Below are 12,653 nucleotides of genomic sequence, written 5' to 3'. Positions count from 1 at the left end.
GACCTCACACGGTTCCTTCCCTGCATTCCTTCCCACAACTGCACCTTCAAGGTTTCGGGCTTGCTTCCCCATCGATTGAGCAGTTCAAAGGCCCGCACTCTGCAATAAAATTTAAGGACAGGTGCCTTCAGCCCAGCCAGCGCCTTTGTTTTTTTTCCTTCACTTTAAATGCTCACTGACTCTCCTTTCCCACATGCAGAACTTGTCCTACATGCATTCACCTCTCCAGAACAAACGATTTGGAATAAAGGTGCAGTCTTGCAGTAACAATCGCGTTAACTATTTATTCCTCTGAGACAAAAGATGAGTCAACAACAGCTTTTCAGATATGGAAGAACTTTTGGTTTCTACTGCCAAAATAATTTTCTCATCAGGGCTTGTCTTCCACAAAGCAACCTGACCCAAAGGTGTTTGTACTTGTGACCAGGTGACTCAAGGCAAAGCATTGACATAGCACTTGACACTGTTTGGTGTGTAGGACATCAGAGGAGAAAGATGAAACCAGACACGTGATGCTGATAAGAATTTCTTTTTATGTTATTCCAATAAAAAATACATTCATACAGAAATATAACAATCTTGCAAAAAACAATTTCAAATAAAATCTTGTAAAACAAAATTTTTACAAAAATCTTACAAAGAGATTCTTTAGATAACAGGGTGCTTCAAAAACAAAAAAAGAAATTTCACTAATAGAAACTTTTTCTTCTTAAATTTCAAGCAAAAATGTTTTATTTTTTTTTTATTTTTCAGCTTGATTGAGGCTCAGTTATCACCTGAACAAAGTGTACTTGCTTATTAAGAAAATTACAGGCATTTGACATATGGCACACAGCCCCACCCCATCCACACAAGTCTGATGGTATTTCATAATTGAGACAAGCCAGTGCAAGTTTAGGGTTTTTTTTGTTTGTTTGGGGTTGGTTTTTTTCATTTGTTTTTGCTTTTGTCTACTTTCTTGTTTATAAGAATTATGGCTAAGCCAAGGACAATGCAAACAAGGAGTTAAAAACACAACAAAACCCAACTCTAAACAGAATTTCTGGGAAATTTCGTTTGTTTTGGGGAAGAAAAAAAAAAGTGCATTTTCAGGCAATTTAAAACAAAAATGAAATGAGAATGATTTAAGCCTGTGTGTTTCTTAGAACCAGATCACTTGCATATACTTTTTTTTAAACCACTTATCTACATACATTTCCAGGAAGATATACCAAAATATTAGCATAGTAAGCAAGACCAATAATAAATAGAAAAAGAAACAGGTCACGTGTTTCATTGCATCCACTGTAGTGAGCTGGTTTTTTTTAAAAAAAAAAAAGAAATACTGCTTTTGGACAGACTATTTCTACTCTAGGAAAAAACAGTCTTTATTTCAGCTGAACTATGTAAAATTAGAGCTCAACCACCACAACGACTAGCTCACTCACAGGTCCTCCAGTAAGCTGGAAGGCCAAAATCCGAGTGTACTTCATCTGCACACAGCTAATATTCTTTTAGCATGCCAATATTCGGTTCGTATCATTCTTAAATGGCCACAGATACGCTATTCCAGACAACTAATAACTACAAAACACAGTCAGCAGTCTGAGAAGGACTGAATGCCAACAAAGCCTTTAGCATACTATTAAGCTAAAGGTAAAGCCTCTAAAAATGCTAGATTTTAATAAATGTGTCTTTCATTTCTTTGTCTCCTTAATGACCATATTGCAGGGCAGGGGGAAGGGAACATTCTGATGGGCTGTGGCATTTTCTAGCTATGTGTTCTAATTTTTTTCCTTTTAAAAAAAATATTTATATATTATCTATATATATACACACATACACAGACTGTACACACAAATATACATACACAATTATTTTTCTGCCCACTTTTAAAAAAAAAGTAATATAGTTTCTTTCTGTATGACCAACAGATAGCTAGATATATAGATGTGAAACTTGTGCCTTTTAAGCAAATACATCTTTTAATACTTCTGTATCTTTAATATGTATGAAAACTTGACATATTAAGTACAGTTGGGGTGTGTATATACACAGTTGTTGTGCAAGGTCAATATAAAAAAAGTCTCAAGGTGGCAGAACTGGTCAGGTATTCAACTGGCATATGCATTATACTGTAACACAGTCAAATTGTCTAAGTTAAACAAATACTGTACTGACATGAACGACTTTTCTCTATATTTGTCTTTGTGAAGGAGGACCCTGGAAGTAACCTTTTTTTTCCCCTCATATTATACATTTGATACAGTACAATGCCAGGTGAAAAGAGAGCCTTAATAAAGCATGCATCACCCATACCCCTGTATAAGACCCCCTACAAGAGAAGGTCACTTGCATAAGGCACCATTATTAAGGTCAACAGTGCATTAACAGCTAGAAAACCAGAAGTTAGTCCTCAAGGCATAAATAAGAGAAAAATTAGCTGCATGAGAAAAATCAGTTTCTAACCAGTAGTGGTTTTATCCACCCAACAGAAAAAATTATTCATGTTCCATACATTATGTAACATTAGACCAATTGTATTTTAGCTGCTCTTAACTGGAATCAAAACTGCAGTCCTGATTAAAGAATGGAAAAGCATATAGTTCCCCGGAACCATGCAATAACCTTTGTATTATAATGAAAAGTTATAGTTGTGTTACATTTGTAAATACACAGCTTATACAATGGATTACAAATGAGCTCTGTAGCAAGTAAAACAAGCTACTTGACACATTGCACGTTTAATAGCTGCACCAGACACCTAAAGCTCCTCTCACACAGGAACAGGGAGGTGCCCCATCTCCATTCTGGCATCCTGACTCTTTTTATTCCCCGCTTTCCCTCTCAGTTTTCCCTCTAAAAAGGTGCAGACACCCCTCCCCCCACCCCTTGGAAATGATTGGTGGTCGTCCCATCTCACGAGATATTCCTCACATACAAGACATTCAGACTATCTTTTTTTTCTCTTACAGTTATAAAACAACCACAAGAAAAAAAAATGTGCCTCAGCATACAGTCATCAAGAGATCCTCATCGCATACAGTCGCCCAATCATTAACATTCTCAGTGCACATGCTCACGGCAAAGGCTTAGGAGCCACTCAGAAGGTTAGATACCAGTGTATGAGTCCAGGAAACCCCAAACATCACGCACCGTGGTTGCTATGCCGTTTCTTACATGACTTATTAGCCCTCAAATGACCTTCAAGGAAGTGAGGTCCTGGAGGCAACTGGGTAGGGTGCAAAATGGCATGCTTTGGCTGGAACACGCATCCCTTTGCTCAAGGCTCTTCAACCTTGACGCCTCTTAGCCCGCAGGATTCACCTCTTGACCCATTCAGAGGTGTCTCTTCATGTGAAGGGCCAGATGGTCAGACCTGGAAAAACACCTGCAAGGCAAGAGTCAAGTTCCACATTAGCCCACGGCTGCTGGCATGCACAACGTGGTACGTGTGGCTGAAGCATCCCCCCTTGCTCTGCTACTCCAAAGCATGGCTGGTGGAGGGGGGATTTGGCATTCCCTGGATACACAGGAGCACTCAAGGTGTCTGTGGGCACTAGGGACTTCTCAACACTCATTTGCAACATCAGGCTACAAACCGCATCCCCATGATGAGTAAAATGGAAGGTTTTTTTCCAGTCTAAAACCATAATCCCTGAAAAATACCAGACAGAGCTGTGTTCCCAAATGATTCCTTCACAAGTTAAAGGCAGCCTAGACTCATTTTCCAAGAAACATTAAACATAACTATTTAAAAAGGTGCATTTCAGTCACATACCTGTCACAGTGACTACATTTAAAAGGCTTGGCACCAGTGTGCTTTCTGAAGTGTCTGGTTAATTCATCACTTCTTGCAAAACGCCACTCACACCCTTCCCATGAACATCTGTAAGGCTTTTCCCCTACAAAGAAAGCAGATTACACATTAGCCATGACTTCATTCAAAGATAGATAGGTGCTATCCCATACATTTTCTATGTAAACCACCCCCCAAAGGCAGTCAATTTTATTTAACATATCTGAATGCTTCAGAACATGTATGCGAAGGCGGCTTGCAAAATTCATCCACATGATTCCTATTTAACTATTTGCTGCAACAGCACATCAAACAATCTAATTCTTATTAAAAAAAAAAAAAGCGATTAAACAGGCTCACAGGAAACAAAGAAATCCAACCTTCTACCATTCCTGCTTGTCCGTAATGGTAGGCTTACTCCCAAACAGGTATCATTCACCTCATGGTGATTAAAGACAGCACAGCTAGGCTCCAAAATGCAACTGGGCTACTGTATTGCATCAAAGTCCTCTGTCACTCACTCATCTGCATAACATGCAACCTCCTTTCTGCTGAGCCACATACTCTTGGAAAAGCCTGCACACCACTTTGAACACTGCTATTTCAGCATTCAAGAAATACCACTTCCATTCACAGGAACGTTCTCAGCCAGACAGCACCAGGACAACAGTTCTGCAATACTTCTGAGGCAAGCAGCTATTTATGACTGCTGAACCACCACAGTTTCAGTGGAAGTTGTTCTTTCCTCTTGAAATAATCTTGTTTTATCTGACTTCTGCATGACAATGGGAGCATCTGAGCTTGCTCAGACTTCCCATAAAAACCACAAAATGCTGAGCTCATGAGTCAAAATAGAATCTTTTCCTTGAATTCTTTTTCCACATCTTGGGGAAAAAAAACCCAAACATATAGGTCTTTGGATTGGTACACCAAGAACGCCAGGCCAATTCCTCACGTTAAGCAATGACTACTGAGCCAAGGCGCAGCTCTACATATCTAACTGCTGCCATAAAGAGATGTCGAATAACAATGCTCAAACAAGCAAATCAGCATGCTACTTCAACCATAAAGTATTTATAAAAGCCCTGAAGTGTCTATCTTCCTCACTTTCTTTCCCAATAACACACAGGATTGTTATTTTCAGTTCAGGTTCCATAACAATAAAATGCTGTTGCTCAGTATTCTGGGATGAAATTATACAGTAAATCATATATCTGCAAGTCCAACTAGGCAGATACGTTAGAAGGACCACAACACACTGTGGCTTTCCAAGATTTTTGCCGATAATGATGGCACAAAAAACTGTTAAATGATTTACAACTATAGCTGTACTTTATATAATCAAGGCCTTGGGATGTCTGATTGAACAGACGCGATATAGACCGAACCATGAAAACAAGCTCTGACAGTATTTAGTGGCCTGACCGATTTTCGGATACGACGTTCCTTTTTTTGCAAGAAAGTCTCAGCTCGTTTTTGCTTTAGAAATAAACATCCACAAAGGTCTAGCGCCTATTTTGGCTAGACCTTTGCTCCTGAAGACCACATGCTGCTGCAGCTTCCCGACTATCGCCCAGTTAGACGAGTGGCTCCTATTTGCTATGACAGCAGACTAATCTACCATCAACTGTCCTGGCTTCAGCTGGTTTGCGAAGAGAATGAAGAAGTGATGACGTCCATGCTGGTAAGCCTCTACTACTATTACATCATCTCTCCAAACCTGGGCTCCCACCCAGTGATTGTGTAACGCTCTGACACCACCATGGTCAGGGGTATTCCCTACAGCACTTGCCAACTCTTAATAAGCATACGGTTACTAACCTGTATGAGTGCGCTGATGTGCTTTCAGATGTGAACTTTTGGTGTAAACTTTCCTGCAACCGTTAAAATGACACCTGTGAACACGCCTTCTGCCATCTGGCGAGGTGTCACCATTGGCGGGTGTACCTTTTTCTGCAGTCTTTCCAGCGGTACCGGTACGAATTTTCCCCGGTGAATGCAACTCACCCGGCGTACAATTCCATAGCTGGGAAGAAGGCTCCTTGCTCAGCTCAGGAGATGAAGGGGGAGTGGAAGTGACAGACGAACTCAAGTTTCCTGAACTGGCTAAAACATCGCTTATAGGGTCAGAGGTAAACTTTGTTGTGGGCGAGAGCTCCTCAGAGCTGTCTGAAGATTCGCTGCTCACGTCAGAATTCAAACTGTTGGTCTCTAAGTTCTGACTAGTAAGATTGTCCTCTTTTGGGACACACGTGTTCTTCAGTTCAGATTCCTCCTTTTTCTCACGTGCCAGAATAATTTTGGTCCAGAGATCCTCTTGGCTATCAAATTTGATTTCAGATGCAGAAACATAACAGGGTTCACTTTGAAGATACCGTTCCAGCTCCAAACATGTCTAGGTGAAAGAGAAGGAAGAAAGAAAAGTTACAAGTTTGCTGAAAAACAAACCCCATTGTATTTTACACTTCAAAAAGCATGCAGTAATGTAGTACGTTCGATTTGAGGTTTCTAGGTTCAAAACAAATTAAAGGCTCCTCCAGCTGTAACTAGGTGACTGTTACGATGAAAAGAAATCTGTTTTTGAGACCTGGGCAGGAGTTCAAACGCACAGCTGAAGGTGCAAGTCAGCTTTGGTTTCCAAAATAGCATTCTCATGAGTCAGTCAAATTATGATCACTCTCATCATAAAAATCTGTGTTTGCAGTAGGCTGATGTTGAAAAGGACCATAGAGAACCACAACAAATAATTAGACAAGGGGCAAGAGCGAAGTGTAATTTCAAGTTGTTTTGTATCTCTCGCACAAACACGAGGCTGAAAGGGCCCGACTGAACACAATGTGCTCTGACACGCAGTTAAAACCCAAATGCCGTGTCAGAAAACAAAGCCACATTTCAGCATGGGTGCAGAGCTGCAGGTCTGTCTTCTGGGGACATCAGTGGAGCAGCAGACATCCTCCCATTTCCTGTGCATGAGAACGCAGCACACTCGACTTTCAAAGAATTTCATTTCCAAGCACGCTGGCATGCACGCCACATAGCTCAAACTGCTCCCATGCGTGTTCAGAGGAACACGGGGAACGTCAACAACAGAGGAGAGGGGAGAAAAAAGTTTCAGCATAGAAATGTTCTGTTCTATAGGATGCAAAACGGGAAATTACTCTGAGGTCCTGCTGGGAGTCCCACAATGAACAAGAACTTTATCTACTGGCCAAGAGTGCAACTGTATGAGTCATCTCTCTCTTTCTTTCACGCAATGCCAAAGGAGACTTCCTTTTAAAACCCTGACCATCTGCCAAGAAAGTACTCTGTTCAAATATACATGCAATAGTACATGGACAACTTCCCCCCCCACTTGCATTCCCCTCTACTCCATGAAACGAAACAAAACAAAAATCAAAACCACCCTAAATCGGTGAAGCTGTGGTTTTCAATTTCAATTCACCCTGCTGACTTTCTAGCCATTTTCAGAGCAGAACAAAACAAAAAAAACCAAACCAGTATGAGCTGTTATGGCAACAAACTGATGTTTTGGGATTATTCTTTCTACTATAGGAAACGATCCATATGGAAGCATTGCACAGAAAATGGACACACCAAGTTTCCATACCAAACTCTATTTATTTTCGCAAGATCATCTCTTCCAAACCCAGTAGGCAAAACCTGATCCCAAATGCCACACATTCCCCTCACAGCCCCTTCCCATCTGTCCAAGAGCAGAGCTGCCATGGGAGCAGCCTCCTTTCTACCCCGGCACTGCTCAACTAAACTGGGTCACATGTTCTGGCCAAGCTAGGAGTGTGGGCAAAAATGGGAAAAAAACCCTAAACAACCCCAAAAACAAACCCATCGCTGCACGCAATATTTGTGTATTTGTCTATAACTAGGTAACTGGGTTGCAATGCACGTTAAAAACAAAAAAGGTTTCGACAGTGACAACACAACTGTGTATTCACTTTCCATGAAAACAGGTAAAAAAAGCATATTAAGATCTTGTTAAACTTTCATATTCCCGGCTAATTTAAATTCCTCATTAGGTAGATTAGTAATGGGGACTGAAGTTCTGAGTTTAAATGCCTCTGAACGCTACTGGGAACGAGGGCTGGCCCTTCGCCAAAAACCCAAATGCCTGAAGGAAACTACTTAGCTCCATTTCAATCACGTACTATGAAGCTGCCTCTTTGAAAGGGGAAGGGGGGGAAGGGAAAGAAAAAAAAAAAAGAAAAAAGGCATTGCATACAATTAGTAGGCATGTGAAGGTTGTAACACTTTGCATTGCAACCTTCTCGGAAGGGCTGCTTCGTCCTTCTGAAAAGCCAGCAGGTATTTGATCTGATCACCGGGCTCAGCAGCTCCCAGCTGGGCAGAGGAGCCAGAGGCCCCGGGCCCCCCCGGAGGAACGCCAAAATGTCAGCGGCGATCGCAGCTCCTGCCATCCCGTTGTTTGAATCAAATCAAGGAGGGAAAAAAAAAAAAACCACAAAACAAAGAGAGAAAAAAAAGGGGAAAAAAAAAAAGAAAAAAGGGCCAAAAAGGGGGGGGGGGGGGGGGAAAAAAAAGGAAAGGCAAAAAAAATGTCCATTAAAGGGAAGGAGCCTCCGTTCTTCCTCCTTCCCGACCGAGGCAATTAGCACAAGGGGACCGCTGTCATATGACTGACAACTCACGGGCTCTGCAAAGCTCCCTGCGCTGGGAAATAGCTACATTACATACATATATATGTACACATACAGAGATATGCGTACATACACTCCTTTTTTGCTCTTTTTTTTTCTCCCATCATCGCCAGGAAAAAAATAATAATAAAAAAAAAAACAACAACAGAGCAAGGGGTGAAAAGCAGTCCTTGGCCAAGGCAGGGAGCTCAGATGACAAGACCCAGCTGTGGAGTCTGGAGCTGGTACAAGCGCAGAACTTTTGCCAGGACTCCGGTGTGGAGCAGACGGGGCGCGGAGCGGGGCGCGGAGCGGGGCGCGCAGCGGCTATACCGCCGCTCCGCGCCCGCAGCCCCTCGCAGCCGCGGCCGGGTGGTAAATAACGAGAGACGGAAGATGCGCGGCTCCTGACATTCACCTCGGGAATCTTCCCCCTCCCCCCAAAAAAATAAAAGCCGTCTTATTTAAAACCGAAACACCTGCTTCAAAACACATTTGTGCTTAATTCTCCCCAAAACTCGTTGCTGACACTTGGGCTTTTTTTTTTTTTTTTTTTTTTGAAATCCGCTCATCCTTTAATACGGTTTAAAAATAAAAAAAAAAAAAGCAGCACCCCGACAACAACAACAACAACAACATCGACATCCTGGTTTACCTGTTGCCAATATTCCTCCAGGGACGGCAAGGCTGAGAAGTAACCCGTGTCGTGCACAATCTGGAGTTCCTGGAAGATGCTGCACATGGGGAGAACATCCATGTCTCAAGTTGCAACAACAAAGTCAGTGCTGGTTACCAAAAAAAATACAGATGCCTCCTTTATGTGCAAGGGATTGAAGGGGTGTGTGCGGGAGGGTTGTCAAACCTCTGCTCTCAGTTGCCAAGCCCCCCCCCTTTCCTCCAGAGAAGAAAAAAAAAACAACCAAAAATTGTATATATGTATATAGGTAGATATATATTAATTCCTTGAGGAGCTTAGGGAGGAAAAAAGACCCAAAGTTTCATGCAAAGTTTAATTGCACAGCAAGGCAGCACGTCTCCCGAGGCGGCGGCCGCGGCGGCTCTCCCCTCCCGCGGCCCGCGGAGGACACTTGCGCAGGAGCGGACTCAATATTTGCAAACACGGCGCTGGCTGCGAATGTAACCCCCTGCGAAACTTCCCTATTCAAAGCTCAGCCCGGCCGCCCCGCCGCCCCCGCCCCCCCGCGCCCTCCCCCGCCCCGCGTGATCCCATCGCGCCGCCCGCCGCCCGCCGCCCAATCTGCGCCGCGCGCCCCGCGCCCCGCGTGCCAATGATGTCAGAGCCGCCCAATCGCCGCGCGGCAAGGCACCGCGGCTCCTCCTGGCGTGACCGAGCCTGGCCGTGACGGCTCCCGCCATTGGCCCGATTCGAAATTCGCCCCCTCCTGATTGGCGGGCTCGGCGGCAGGCTATTTTTAGCAGGGTATATAAAGCGGGGAAGCTGCTGCTTTTTTTCGGGAGGGGAGGTGTGCGCTCGCTCGGGTGGCCGTGCGCGGGGGAGGGGAGCAGAGGAGCACAGGAGCAGAGGAGCAGAGGAGCAGGCGGCCGTGCGCTGCCGGCGGCGGGCGCGGAGGGCGCTGCGGAGCCGCCCGCGCAGTGAGGCGGCCGCCGTGAGGGGGGGGCGCTCCGGCCGGTGACACCTCCCCCGACGCGCCCGGCCTCCCCGCAGGACGCTTTAGGCGCGGGCAGCCGTGGTTGCCCGGCAGTCCTCGGGCCCGCGGCGCTGTTGGGGTGTCTTGTCTCACTGGGGGAGCTAGAATGAACTACCCGCGGCGCCTTCCCCACAGGGCTTCGAGGTGAAACCCAGATACGGAACTGACTAGGTCGGAAGAGACCCCTGGGATCATCGAGTCCAGCCTTTGACCTATCACCACTGTGTCGATTAGACAATGGCACTAAGTGCCACATCCAGTCTTCTCTTAAACATCTCCAGGGATGGTGACTTCATCGCCTCCCTGGGCAGCCTGTTCCAATGTCTAATGACCCTTTCTGTGAAGAAATTTTTCCTAACGTCTAACCTGAACCTCCCCTGGCGCAGCTTGAGGCTATGCCCTCTAGTCCTGCTGCTAGTTGCCTGGGTGAAGAGGCCAACCCCCACCCTGCTACAACCTCCTTTCAGGTAGTTGTAGAGAGTGATAAGGTCTCCCCTGAGCCCTCTTTCTCCAGGCTAAACAATCCCCATTCCCTCAGCCGGTCCTCATAGGCTCCTCTAGACCCTTCACCAGCTTTCTTGCCTTCCTCTGGACTCGCTCCAGCACCTCTGCAGGTCTCATGGGCTGTGCTTTCCCAGTGAGCAGAAGGCATAGAAAGTTACTTTTCTTTGTCCCTCAAGGGACAGCGGAGGCCCTCATTGACACTTGAATCGAGGAGGTGGATCTCAAAGCAGAACAGGTTGATCATCGTAACGGGCCTCTGCATGGTGATCTTCCCTCCCTGGGCTGGGGCCACGCAGCCACCCTGGGGATGGGAACCATGGCCAGCGTGCTCCTGGCCTGCACCATCGGGCACTGCTTCTCCAGGAAACATTGATTCTTTGGTGCTGCTTCTACCTAAGCACAGGTATTTACTTGCGTGTTGGTATCAGAATACCAGCTTTTTTAAGACTAGACCTGTTGGCGATATGGATGTCTTAACCACATTTTCTTAAATTATATTGTTAGCTTTCCAAAGGAGTGTCCAGTGCATGGAACAAATGCTCCTAATGTGTTTCTTTTATTAAAGGACTAATAATTTTCCACTGATGTTTCCATCATAATCTCTACTCTGTTATTTCCATTTCCCCACTTTTCGCTGTATCTGTTTCTAGTTACTTACAGATGGTAACTAAAGCATTTAATGTTTGTTTCTTCTGCCTACTGTCTTCTGTGAGCTAGTGGTTGCAGGTGTGAAAGTGTCAGTCTAACTTGCCATCCCTTAGCCCCTCCTAAACTATTAATATGGCGATTCCATAAACAAACTACAGGTATTCATGTTTGAGTTTTCCTGTGTCTATGAGAAAAACCCCTAAGGTCAATTAGAGCATTATTTCATGTTTAGAAAAACAAGCCAGTGCTGAAGACTCAAAACATCTAAATCCAGAGAACTAAACTCATTTGGTTTAGTCAGTATTTCTTTACTTGGCTTTATGTGGCCAAACACATAAATATATATCCAAAATTGCCTTGTAGACAACAGATAGTGCAGACAGGCTTGTGTCTACTTGTAGCAAAAATTAGATCCTCCAAAGAAAAGTGCAGAAGAAAAAAAACAACCCTCTTAATTAGATGAATTATACACCTTACCGGAGCTTACTTTTAGTTCTGTAAAGTTAAATATTTTGTGGCCTGAAATGCGGTGTGGGCTCCAGTCAAATATAACCTGGTAACATAACTCTGGAAATCCTTCATGTTTGTTTAACTGACCTGCTCCCTCTTTGGAAAGTATTTTATTTTCAGACATAGTGACATTGACTGCAACCATCAAGTCTTTTTATTTTACACTTGCCCCTTTCTTGCTGTGTTTCATGTAAGAGAGACCTGGGCTTGTCAGAAACTGGATGAGATTTACTGTGCCCATGTGGAGTTTGAAGCATAAGGATCCTATTTGGTAGGTTTATCTGCAGATGGACAGTATCTCCCAGTGAAAGACAACTGGGGACAGCAGATGTAAACTGATGGAGATGCAATATTAAAAAGAAAAAGAAAGGTCCTTTAATCAAATGCATTTTTAGTTGACAAGTAAGGTTTTCTGCGCTTCGGCCAGTCTGTGATTGGTTGAGCGGGATGAAGATTATTGCCGTAGAAAAAAATAAACCAAATTGAAGAAAACCATGGCACTGTTGTGACTATGGTGCAGTAAAAGCTGATAAAGTTATATCCTGATTAAATGCTGGCTTTGATTAGGCCATTATCAATGGACATTTAAAGAAAATTGACATGTCAGTGGATGTGTTAGTTCTAGATTACAACTGTATTGACGAATTTTAACCTTAAGTAACAAAAAGTATCATTAGAACTAAAGGACAGTCCCAGATAAGAACGAGTGGGTAAGACTCTGTAGAGTGAAGTAAACAGACGTAATGTTTTTACTCGTTATATTTTTAATCAGGAATTAAAATGGAGCGGTGGGTCAATAATATGCTGTGGTTTAGGAGACTGTTCCATGGAACTACTGGCACTAATAGCAGCCAGGTGGAACGAAGGGATGGCGTGTGAGTTGAAGGGAAC

The 12,653-nt window shown here is 44.0% G+C and overlaps 1 protein-coding gene across 1 annotated transcript; it reads right to left on the bottom strand.

The window, feature by feature from the left end:
* Positions 1-584: 584 nt before the first annotated feature.
* On the bottom strand, positions 585-9,573 carry KLF6 (KLF transcription factor 6). The gene is made up of 4 exons (XM_068405456.1): positions 9,086-9,573; positions 5,600-6,173; positions 3,761-3,884; positions 585-3,370 (listed from the first exon to the last, which is right to left on the bottom strand). Exons 1-4 carry the CDS (start codon positions 9,185-9,187, stop codon positions 3,319-3,321), a joined length of 852 nt encoding a protein of 283 aa, XP_068261557.1. The 5' UTR covers positions 9,188-9,573; the 3' UTR covers positions 585-3,318.
* Between the last annotated feature and the right edge of the window lie 3,080 nt (positions 9,574-12,653).

This window comes from Nyctibius grandis, chromosome 7 (genome assembly GCF_013368605.1).
Source record: "Nyctibius grandis isolate bNycGra1 chromosome 7, bNycGra1.pri, whole genome shotgun sequence".
NCBI classification, from domain to species: domain Eukaryota; kingdom Metazoa; phylum Chordata; class Aves; order Nyctibiiformes; family Nyctibiidae; genus Nyctibius; species Nyctibius grandis.
This window is presented reverse-complemented; position numbering and strand designations above follow the sequence as displayed.

Coding starts and splice junctions, on each gene's coding strand:
- KLF6 (XM_068405456.1), bottom strand. CDS start 9,187: ATGGATGTTCTCCCCATGTGCAGCATCTTCCAGGAACTCCAGATTGTG. Junction 3,885..5,599: donor ACATCAGCGCACTCATACAG/GTTAGTAACCGT, acceptor CTTTCTTTGTAG/GGGAAAAGCCTTACAGATGT. Junction 3,371..3,760: donor AAATGTAGTCACTGTGACAG/GTATGTGACTGA, acceptor CTTGCCTTGCAG/GTGTTTTTCCAGGTCTGACC.